The sequence below is a fragment of the Ornithorhynchus anatinus genome, chromosome 1 (assembly GCF_004115215.2).
Source record: "Ornithorhynchus anatinus isolate Pmale09 chromosome 1, mOrnAna1.pri.v4, whole genome shotgun sequence".
Classification (NCBI taxonomy): Eukaryota; Metazoa; Chordata; class Mammalia; order Monotremata; family Ornithorhynchidae; genus Ornithorhynchus; species Ornithorhynchus anatinus.
Window position 1 is genome coordinate 130273549 of NC_041728.1, and position 12141 is coordinate 130285689.

General features: G+C 44.0%; 1 protein-coding gene across 1 annotated transcript in view; it reads left to right on the plus strand.

The window, feature by feature from the left end:
• PSMD1 (proteasome 26S subunit, non-ATPase 1) overlaps positions 1 to 11523 on the plus strand; it is a 146773-nt gene extending 135250 nt beyond the window's left edge. Inside the window, exons 23-25 of the mRNA XM_029060265.2 lie at positions 789 to 935; positions 8891 to 9046; positions 11305 to 11523. Coding sequence (XP_028916098.1) covers positions 789 to 935; positions 8891 to 9037 — 294 coding nt within the window. The 3' untranslated portion in view covers positions 9038 to 9046; positions 11305 to 11523. The remainder of the gene's footprint in view (positions 1 to 788; positions 936 to 8890; positions 9047 to 11304) is intronic.
• The last annotated feature ends 618 nt before the right edge of the window (positions 11524 to 12141 follow it).

A 12141-nucleotide genomic window follows, 5' to 3' on the forward strand; every position in this document is an offset into this window, starting at 1 on the left:
TGCTCAGTAAATAGCATTGATTGATCTGTTTTAATTAGATATTATATGTGCAGCTAAATTATCACCCCCTTCATACTGTACACATCCGTAGAGCAGAGGCTAAATCCAATCTTTGCCCTAGACTGTAAACTCTCTAGCACGTAAACTCACTGGGGGAAGAGAACGTGTCTACCAACTCTGTTGCATTGTACTCTCTCAAGCACTTAGCAAGTGAAATGCTTGAGAAAGTTATAGAGAAGCAGCGTGGCTCAGTGGAAAGAGCCCAGGCTCGGGAGTCAGAGGTCCTGGGTTCTAATCCCAGCTCCGCCACTTGTCAGCTGTGTGACTTTGGGCAAGTCACTTCACTTCCCTGAGCCTCAGTGAACTCATCTGGAAAATGGGGATGAAGACTGTAAGCGCTTAACAAATACCCCCCCAAAAAAGTGCTTTCTACACAGTAAGTGCTTAATAAATACAATTGAATAAATAAATATGGTAGGATAGGATAAATGCTTGCCTGGTAGCAGGATGGAGAGGGAAGGGCAGACATTGGCATTCTCTAATTAGCAGTCCATGGGGAGACATGGACTGAGTTTGCCATCTTTACATCCAAAGAGTTCTTTCAGTTGAGGATCAATTATTGATTTCGTGTTTCCCTTCCTATGGCGATTTTAAGCGGCCCAGAACGAATTCTGCCAACTAACTCACACTGTCTTGAATAGTTAGTTATGGTGTATATTAAGTGCTAATTACGTGACAAGCGTTGGGAGCCGACGGTGTTATCTGTGTGTCTTTTTGGTGCTTTTTAGGATGAAGCGGATAAAAAGGATGAAAAAGAGAAGAAGAAGGAACCTGAGCCTAACTTCCAACTGCTGGACAATCCAGCCCGTGTTATGCCTGCCCAGCTCAAGGTCCTTTCCATGCCAGAGACCTGCAGATACCAGCCTTTCAAGCCAGTAAGTTGCTTGTAGCCCTTACACTTCCCTTCTGTGTACCTAAGGTATCTCATCTTAAAATGAGGACTCAATACCTGTCCCCCGTACCTGAATTGTGAGCCCAGTGTGGGAGAAGGGACTGTGTCCAATCTTGATTTATTCTGTAGCTTCCTCAGTGCTTAGAACAGTGCTTGACACCTAGTAATCACTTGATAGATATCACTAGTATCATCATTATTATTATTATTGTACGCATGGAAGTGGCGGACCAGCAGCTAGATGGATAGAGACCGTAACAATGATAACAGAAGAACCATTAGGTTACGGATTATGGCAGAAGACGGGACGTTCTGGAGAAAATGTATCCATAGAGTCAGTATGAATCAGAAATGACTCTACAGCACTTGATGATAATCATAATAATACATTGTATTCATGTCTACCAACTCTGTTGTATTGGACTCTTCCGAGTGCTTACTTAATACAGGGTTTAGCGCACAGTAAGCGCTCAATCAGTACTATTGATTTATTGAGAGAGGGGCATCTCTGGCAAACAAGGGCCTTTTTTATAAGCAGATCAAGGGAGGATGGTTTCGCTTTGGCCACATTTCTGCTGGGATTCTTCTGCCCCCTGTCTTATGCTGCCAACTATCCACCTCTAATGAAACAGTTTAATGGCTTGGCTCTGGTAATGGATTCTGCTGCTGAACATCAGTGAGAAATGCTGAATGCTAATGGTTGAACACTGTATTTTGTTCTTACGGAATATTTAAGGGGTTTCTCGTGGCGAGGGTCTCTTTTAAAGCCGGCTGCAGAGTTTTGTCTCAATGGAAATAGGCGTTTTGACTGTTGTTCCATGTGTATGCGTGTGAACACAGGGCAGGATTAAAATAGGACCCTATTCTGTGGCGTATTTTAGTTTGGTTGCCTTTGGTGGCAGCTGCTTTCTCCATAAACCGTTAAATTCTTACAAAATGTTTTGTAGTCTGTAAAACGTTCTATGTTCAGTTGCCGAATAAATTTATGGTTAGGACTGATTGGATTACCTTATATGTACTCCAGCTTATAATAGTCTGTGTCACTCAATAAGCACTTAACAAATAACAAATGCTATTATTATCATCATTAGTATTATTAGTCTGAATTAAAAGGAAAGGGGTTGGTGGAATAATTGTCACACTAAAAATGAGAGCTGGGAACCTGAACCTAGGTTCTGCCGTCAATTCATTTAATAACCTTGGAAATTCTCTTTTCCTCAAAGGTCAGTGGATGACTATTAAATGATTGCATTATGAAGTAGTAAATAATATGTATGTCCTCCCACCAAGGCAGAGTTGGAGTATATAATTAACATCACGAGGTGGTTGTTATTGTTGTTGTTAGTAACAGTAATAATTAATAGGTTGTTTTACAATCTAGACTCTAAGCTTTTGGGCAGGGAATGTGGCTGTTTACTGTTATATTGTACTTTCCCATGAGTACGGTGCTTTGCACACATTAGCCCCTCAAAAAATGATTGAAAGAATTAATAAATGAGTGTATCAGTGAATCACTTCATTCATTCATTACTATGTGCAGAGCAATGTACTAAGTGCTTGTAATGTACAATTTGGCAGCAGATAGAGATGATCCCTGCCCAATAATGGGCTCACAGTCTATAATTCAAGTACAGTGCTCCACACACAGTAGTACTGTTCAAGGATGATGGATCAGTATTGTTTTTTATATGGTATTTGTTAAGCGCTTACTGTGTGTCAGGCACTGTACTAAGCTCTGGGGTAGATGCAAGCTAATCCGGTTGGACTCAGTCCATATCCCACATGGGGCTCACGGTCTTAATCCCCATTTTACAGATGAGGGAACTGAGGCCCAGAGAAGTGAAGTGACTTGCCCAAGATCACATAGCAAACAAGTGGCAGAGCCAGGTTTAGAACCCAGCCCTGTGCTCTTTCCTCGTGGCCATGCTCTTTGATTATGGCTACAGTGGAAGAGGGTTCTGGGGCTTCTTTCCCACACTTTGAATTCTCAGTTCATTATATCCATTTGGATAGCAGTCTACCTTGGGTGGAGCCTAACTTTTTGTAAGGAAAATGAAGGAAGAATAATATTAATAGCAGTCATTGGTATTTATTGAGCGATTACTCTGTGGAGAACACTGTACTGAGTGCTTGAGAAAATACATTTGGTTAGTACAGTCCCTGTCACAAGGAGTTTACAATCTCATGGGACAAGGACTTTGATCTGATTGTATTATATCTGTCCCAGCACTTAGCACAATGTAAATGCTTACCACACCATACTCAGTAGTATTTATGGAGCACTTTACTGTGTTCAGAGCACTGTACTAAGTGCATGGGGGAGTACAGTATAACAGAGTTGGTAGACATGTTCCCCGCCCCCATTGAGCTTACAATCTCACGATCATCATAATCATCATTTTGGTAGCCTAAATGATAGCAAAAGAAAACTGAGTGAGTGTTTGGGAGGAAACCTTCAACTCCCGCCTAATGGAAAGGAAAAGAACTAAGGAAGGGACCAAAGGAGAATGTGGAGTCACATATATGAAGTATTTAGAGTTGATTTTCCAACACCCTTCTCCTCAGAATAATGACTAACAGACCTAGGAAGAAGAGGAGTGGGCTGAGTAGAATCGATAAGAGCCGTATGCCTTGGAAATGCCAGCCGTTAATGACGAGCGTGTTCTTAAAAGCCTCTTTGCAGTTATCTAGATCTTGGAGTTTGGGCTGTTTCTCTTCCCCTTCCATCTCTTCATCTCTGTCTTTGAAACCTAAACATTCTTATATGCACTCACTGCCATTTGGGATAAGGAAGAATAGGGAATTTTAAAAAGAATACTGAGGAACAGAGGGGAAGGATTATTACGATATTTAAGGGCCTATTGTGTGCCAAGCATTATGCCGAGTGCTAGCTTAGATACAAGATAATCCGGCTGGACACAGTCCATGTCCCCATTTGGTTCTCTCAGTTCAGAAGCAGCATGGCATAGTGGATAGAGCACGGGCCTGGGAGTCAGAAGGTCATGGGTTCTAATCCCAGCTCCGCCACGTGACTGCTTTGTGACCTTGGGCAAGACATTTCACTTCTCTGGGCCTCAGTTCCCTCATCTGTAAAATGGGGATTGAGAACATGAGCCCCATGTGGGACAGGGACTCTGTCCAACCCGATTTGATTGTCTCTACCCCAGAGCTTAGTTCAATGCCTGGCACACAGTAAGCCCTGAACGAACACCGCAATTATTATTAAATACCATAATTATTATCATTAAACTTTAGCTTCCACTGTTTAGCAGCTAACATAGGGGCTGTCTGCTAAGAAGATGAGAATGGTGCATTTCAACTAACAGGGATCAATTTATGCCATTAATAGCATTAGTTCATTTAGTTCACCAGTGTTAGGCTTCCAATAGTCATGAAGGCTGTTTTGTGCCTTCTCTGCGGAGATTATTTTAAGCCAATACGTTAACTCAGGTTTATTCCCCTCCATTCTTTTTCCCGAACTCAAACACTTATAGGGCCCTCGAGAGCCCGAAAATTGTTATCTTCCTGTTACCACTCTTTTGAAGAATGAAGCTGGCTTTCCGTCACAGATATGGTCGGGGGGGGGATCCTGAACGTAAATAGGAAAACAGGATTTCAGAGGCACCACCATTCAATGTCGTCCTCAAGAAAACGACGGCCATTGCAACCGACCTGATATTTATTGCTCTCTAACGCTGGCAGGATTCTAGCCAGCATTGTGGAGAAGCAGCCTGGCCTAGTAGGGAAAGGATGCAGGCCTGGGATTCAGGAGATAAGAATTTTAATCCTGGCTACGCCACTTGCCAACTGTGGGACCTTGCACAGCTTTCCTTTGGCTCGTTTCCTCATCTGTAAAATGAGGGTAAGATTCCCATTCTCCCTCCGACTTAGACTCTCTACCTATGTGTCTGATCTCATTATATCTTCTCTACTCAGCACGGTTCTTGGCTCATATTTAGCAATAGAAACGCCCCCATTGTTGTTATCCTTGTCGACCTACTGCAAAACCAAACCCAAATCTGAATGTGATATCAGGCCTGAAGGGACGGAATCTTCGGAAGACAACCTGGGCAGTTCCTCAACATGGAGAACACCGAAGAATTCCACAAGACTTCAAAGCCGCCACCGTAATTACCATTTTCATGAAGGAAGATGAAAGAACTGATTAGAAATAGCAGATCTCTCACCTTCTCAGCTGGCGATATCCAAGCTAAAGTATTTTTGATGCTGGTGCAGTGACCAACTCCAGACCAGTTCAGAGATGGTCATGATGGAGTCTTCCATCAGGAATCAATCAGTCAGTGGCTGGTATTTATCGAGCGCACCGTACTAAGCGTTCAGGAGAGTATGATGCAACAGAATTCATAATGTTGGTATTTGTTAAGCGCTTACTATGTGCAGAGCACTGTTCTAAGCGCTGGGGTAGGCACAGGGGAATCAGGTTGTCCCACTTGGGGCTCACAGTTTTAATCCCCATTTTACAGATGAGGTAACTGAGGCACAGAGAAGTTAAGTGACTCGCCCATAGTCACACAGCTGACAAGTGGCAGAGCCGAGATTCGAACCCATGACCTCTGACTCCAAAGCCCGGGCTCTTTCCACTGAGCCACGCTGCTTCTCCAGTTGATTCAGTCGTATTTATCGAGGCTTATTGTGCGCAGAGCACTGTACTAAGCGCTTGGAAAGTACAATAATGCAATAAGGAGAGACAGTCCCTGCCTATAACGAGCTTACAGTCTAGAGGGGTAAGGGATGAGATTCAGATCCGAGACCTCAGCCCCAAGAACCCGCACTGAGAAATTGATATTAGGACGGCTAGCTTTCATGGACTACCACAAGGTCTATCATCCCTGCCAGTCTGGTTCCGTGGCCTAGCGGATAGAGCACGGGCCTGTGAGTCAGAAGGACCTGGGTTCTAATCCCGGCTCTGCAACCTGTCTGTTGTGTGACCTTGGGTAAGTCACTTAATTTCTCTGTGCCTCAGTTACCCTATATGGTAAGTGGGGATAAAGACTGTGAGCCCCATGTGGGATATGGACTGTGTCCAGCCCAATTTGCTTATATCTACCCCAGTGCTTAGTACAGCGCCTTGCACATGGTAAGTGCTTACCAAATGCCACAGTTGCTATTATTATTCTGGTACACAGAGCACAGTGAACAAGCAAGGCTCACAGTAGTGTAGCACTTTCTGAGACTCGTGTGCACATCTGTGCCCAGGTTAACCAGACACAGGGAGAACTGGAGGTGAAGCCCTGGTCTCCTGGTCCTCAGAGCACCTTTCTTCTTGAAAATGGTAGAGTGGGATCTTTGACATCCTAGGACATTTCTTTAGAGACCATTTCTTTAGACACCATGCTGGTCTCGTGGTGCAGCACTGAGTTTTAGAAAGATCCTACCCCACACCACCTCTTTTGCCAATTTGAAATAAGACACAGAAATAACGTGGACGTTGGCAGCCACAGGGGTGTCGTTCCTATGCCTGGAATTGTAGGCCTTTCCCAAGAACAGAACAGAGCGTGTCGTACTCGCCTGTGTCACTGAAGTTTTTGTTGGAGGTGTGAGGTATTAGTAAAACTTCCCTTTTGAGAATATAGCTGTCAAAGCCCCTTCCATGTGTTGATTATATGCTGGTTTCAAGTTAGATCATATAATTCCATCCAGGCATGAAATGACTTGGTGACCTCATCCTGGAGCCACACACCTCCCAGGTCCAGAGAATTAGCAAATTGTCTTGTGAATGTGGGTGTCTGCTTCTGATTTTGGCATGATACATTCCTCTCTAGTCTTTAGGAGGTTTCTTAGGTTGTTTTTTAGTTTAGCACTCACGACGATGCTGCTTTTATGATCCCTGCCTGATTCGAGGATAATGGATTAAGGCCCATTCACAGAACGGAACCTCGCAGATGAACAAAGTAATTGTATTTTTCAGAGACAGTCTTCACCCCTGTGTAGTTAGGATTTGGGAGGGGAGGTAAAATTCTGGAACCACGTGAGTAAATGAGACTTCAAATCTAAATATTGTTTTTTTAAAAGAACCTTTTTTCTCTGTTCTTTCATCATTCAGTCCCTCCATCCCGTATCTTAGAGAGACAGATATATTTAGATATATATGTATAGCTAGATATTTATCATATATATGAGCGTGTACATATATATATATAATGTTATCTATATTGCTCAATGTTATTTACTGAGCACTTACTGTGTGCAGAGCACATATTTACTATATAGTAAAGATATATGTATATATTTATTAACTATAGATATAAGTAAAGGTAAGGGATGGTGGGATTGGATGAGGGAACTGAGAAAAACACTATAAAAATTAAATATTTAGACAAAGTATTTCTTGCTCGAGATATATATTTATATAATCTTGCGTGTGTGTGTTGTCCTTGGGATTCAAGGAAGACGTCACTGTCAGTGAAATTCACTTATGACTGGATATGTGTGCCTGAAAAGACCAATGTGGGACCCACAGTGCTGGCCATGTGGTGTACCCAAGAAAGACTCTCCCTTATTGTGTTGTCATGTTTTACTGAGTTACATAGAGATGTGTAACTCATTTCCTTTCTAATCTTCCTTTCCTGTTCTTTTACGGCCACTGGTAGAAATGTACTGTTTCCTGTATATCGATTGTAATTCTCTTGGGGCCCGACAAAAGACAACAATTATAGTAACACAGGCCATGGTTGATCTGTCTGAGAATCGGATTGTTTCTACTGCCCACTGAATCCATTTCCGCCAAAGGTGGCCTCCCTAACGGTCGTTCTGTGGGGTGGACTGGGCCGCGTCACCTCTCAACATGGAAACTTCTCTCCTTTGCACTTCAAGGTTCCCTCCTTTTTTCATTTTCCTACACATAAAGTTCCCCTCCTATTGTGAGCCGCAGCAATTGTCCGGAGGCTGAGGAGCAGCGAACTCAGCAGGCTGAGTTTGACCAGGTCTCTTCAGGATTTGGAAACTCCACTTGGAGTTGTTTATTTAAAGTAGCAAGATACAAATCACAATTTTAAAACAAGTGTAGTGTATAGCAAAAACTTTGTTGAGTCAAGAGATAAAAAAGTTTTTATTATTATTATTAAATACTTAAATGCTTACTGTGTGCCAAGCACTGTTCTAAGCACTGAGGTAGTTACAAGTTAATCAGGTTGGACACAGTCCCTGTCGCACATTTGGGCTCACACTCTTAATCCCCATTTTACAGATGAGGTAACTGAGGCCCGGAGAAGGTAAGTGACTCACCTAAGGTCACACCGCAGACTTGCAGGGGAGCCGGGATTAGAACCCATGACCTTCTGACTCCCGGGCCCATGCTCTATCCACTAAGACTCACTGCTTCCCACTTTCAGATATAATGCGTCCGGCTAGGATGAAGATCAGTTTTCAGCCCAACACCATTTCACCCTGTAAAAAGAAACCGCTCCCTTAATATCAGCTCTTGTTTTTTTTCTTCTTCCTGCTTTTCACAGTGGCTGAGATTACACCCAGCTGGACTAAACGCCTTCTGAGTAAATGGTGCTTGCTTCATAGAAAATGGCGTGATCTATTTGGCATACAGTAGGGGGGATGATGATTGACGTGCAAGACTTTGAAAGCGACTGGTTGTTCCAGAAAGGCAAATAAGCCCAATATAGCGAACCTGTCTAATCCATTGCTTTTAGCTTCTCATCTCAGTCTCATTTAGCTCTCGGTGGGCAGGGATCCGTGTCCGCTAATTGTGTCGTATTGTACTGTCCAAAGCGCTTAGAGTGCCATGCGCATAGTAAGCGCTCAGTAAATACCATCGCTGGATTGATTGATTTGAGCATTTCTAGAGTATTAAGTGGCCATCTTATAATGCAGATTATTTGTACCGAGGTTCCGAACCCTGGGGGCTCATCCAGATCCGGGCATTGATGTTCGGCATTCCTGATCTGGGCCTTTTTTTCCTTGCAGCTGTCCATTGGGGGGATCATCATTCTGAAGGACACCAGTGAAGATGTGGAGGAGCTGGTCGAGCCAGTGGCAGCCCACGGCCCAAAAATTGAGGAGGAGGAGCAGGAGCCAGAACCACCAGAACCTTTTGAGTACATCGATGATTAAGACCCAGAGGTGGGTGTGGTAGCGGGAACTAGAGGGAAAGTTTGAGGCGTTAGGTGGTGCACTCCTGAAAGCTAGGAAGGATAGATATCATGCAGTCACTCCGAGCCCTGTCGGAAATAGAAAATGTTGGCCTTGGTGAACCACGGGCCTGAATGACCCGATAATGCCTTGAAACGAATCCAGTTCATTATAAACAGTCCCATCTAAGTAACTAAAGATTCCTCATAGCATCTGACTGAGTTTTATGGATTAATTTTCAGTTTTTGCCACTTGGTTGCTTTTCCCTTAATGCTCATCAACTAGTTTTGCCTTTCCTTTTCAGTATTCTCAAATCTTCATTTCCAGCCCTGGATCTCTCTCCTCCTGTATAGTCTCGTATTTCCTCCACTTAGATGTCCCGCCGATACCTCACACTTTACATGTCCAAAGCAGAACTCATCTTCCCAACCGAAACCCTGGCCCACCTCTAACTTTCCCATCATTGTAGTCAGCACCATCCTCCCTTTCTCACGAGCGCATGACCTTGGCATTATCCTTGACTCAGCCCTCATATGACCCACATATTCATTGTCACCAAATCGTGTCGGTTCACCCTTCATGACATCATGAAAATCCATCCAAACCCCTACCACGATAATCCAAGTACTTATCCTATCCCACCGTGATTACTGCCTCAGCCTCCTTGTTACTGCCTCCTATCTCTCCCCACTTCAGTCCTTACTTCACTCCACTGCCCGGATCATTTTTCTAAAACACCCTTCAGTTCATGTTTCCCCGCTCCTTAAGAACCAGCAGTAGTTGCCTGGCCACCTCTGTATCAAACAGAAATGCCTTACCATTGGCTTTAAAACACTCAATCTCCTTACCCCCTGCTATCTTACCTCCCTGATCTTCTACTACAGCTCAGCCTGCACACTTTGCTCCTCTAATGCCACCTGCTCAGTGTACCTCGGTCTCATCTCTTTCACCGCCGACCCCTCTCCCACACCTTGCCTCTGGCCGAGAACTCCTTCCCTCTTCATCTCCAAAAGGCGATGGTTCGCCCCACCTCCGAACTTTCATTGAAAGCACATCTCTTCCAAGAGGCCTTCCCCGACTCAGTCCTCATATCCCCTTCTCTCCTTCCCTCCCGCACTACCTTTGCGCTTGAATTTGCTCCCTTTATTAACCATTTCCTCAGCCCCATAGCACTTTTGTACGTATCTGTAATGTATATTAATATCAGTCTCCCCTTCTAGATTGTAAGCTCGATGTGGGCAGGGAATGTATCTACTAACTCTGTTATATTGTACCTTCCCAAGTGCTTAGTACAATGGTCTGCGCACAGCGCTCACTAAATACATTTGATTGATTGATTGATCTGTCTCCAAGCTCAACCATCCTCCTTTCCAGTCCCCCTGCTGCAGATAATGGCAACCCATGCCACTTCCTATTCAGAAAACCTTTTCGGTCTCACCTTCTCACCTTTTCCTCATCTCATCAGTTTGGTTCCTTAAACCTTTTCTACTGCCTCTTCCCCTTCCTCCTCCTCTATAACCACACAAACCTCTTCTAATTTCCAGGACTGGACTGGCTCCAAAATTCTTATCAAGGCCTCCCAATAAGAACACTTGAGATGAGGGAGATTTGAAGGAAGGTTCCTTTACTTTTGCCACATGACTCTTTCGCCCGACTCCTCTAGCCAGTCAGAGCGGCACAGCCGAAATGAACAGTCTTCCAAGAGTTTCCCGGAAGCCACATCAGCCCACACGGATTTTCCCTGCCCCACCCTGGGCCAGCCTGACCTGAGGCTTTGAACATAGACTGTAAACTCATTGTGGGCAGGGAATGTGTCTGCCAACTCTGTTGTATTGGATACCCTCTTCCAAGCGCTTAGTACAGTGCTCTGCACACAGTAAGCACTCAGTAAATACGACTGATTTGTTTGATTGAGTGACCCAGAGATGTCACCCCAGATTACACAGTGCGGGCTTTCACGTCTTGTCTGATTAGACAATGTAGCATTTGTGAATCAGGGTAAAGGATTTTAAATCCAGCCCTCTCCCCAGCATTTCAGATAATAATAATTTAATATTTAAGTGCTTACAAGGTACCAAGCACTGGACTAAGCGTTAGGGGTAGATACAAGATAATCAGGTTGGACACAGTTCCTATACCGGTCTAAGAATAAGGTGTCATTGAGTTCTTGTTGGCATTGTTAAAGGCTATTCAGTGAAAATGAAGAGACAAAATTAAGTGAGAGTGAAAGATTATTTTTTGTTCTCCAGGATCTTCAGTCATCCATCTATAGATGATTGCTCTGTTACTGGAATCACATCTATGAGGAAATTCAACCCAAGACCTGAAGTTCAATGCATGCAACATCACCTCTGTGCTGACTTAAAGAAGCGAGTCTCTGTGTATGGGGTTGAAGAAAAGCTATATGGCTACTTAGTGTACTCTTTCACAAACCTTGGTTTTCAAATAAATATATTAAAAATCTCCCAGTTGGCAAGGGGTTTTTGTCTTGGAGCCTGGGTTTTTTGGAAGAGGGTAACATCATCCTTCCTCTACAGCCTGAAACGACCACGCCAAGGGAGCCAAATTCCTCGTTGCCTGTAGCTTTTAAGTTAACCCCCTTGTAAGAGGGATGTTAAGCAGGTAATGTTTATTATTATTACGACTAGTAGTAATAATAGTAGTTTTCAAGTGACTATTATGTGTAAAGGACTGGGCTAGATACAAGCTAATCAGGTTGGACACAGACCCTGTCCTATACGGGGCTCACAGTCCTATCCCCCATTTTACAGATGAGGTAGCAGGCACTGAGAAGTGAAGTGACTAGCCCAAGGTCTCCCAGCAGTCCAGTGGCGGAGGGGGGATTAGAACCCAGGCCCTACCGACTCCCAGGCCTGTGCTCTGTCCACTAGGCCTACATCTCTAGGGTCACAGGCTGAGGGAAGCGGTCAGCCGCATGATCGGGGGGCAACTTGCAGTTTTTTCAAACATCCTGTTGCCACTCTTAGATAACAGCTGGGTTGGATTAACCACGGGTCTAACCCAATTTTGGCATTATGTCCTTTTGATATGAGTGAGGAGTGTTCTTCTAAGCAAGCTGCCTAGTA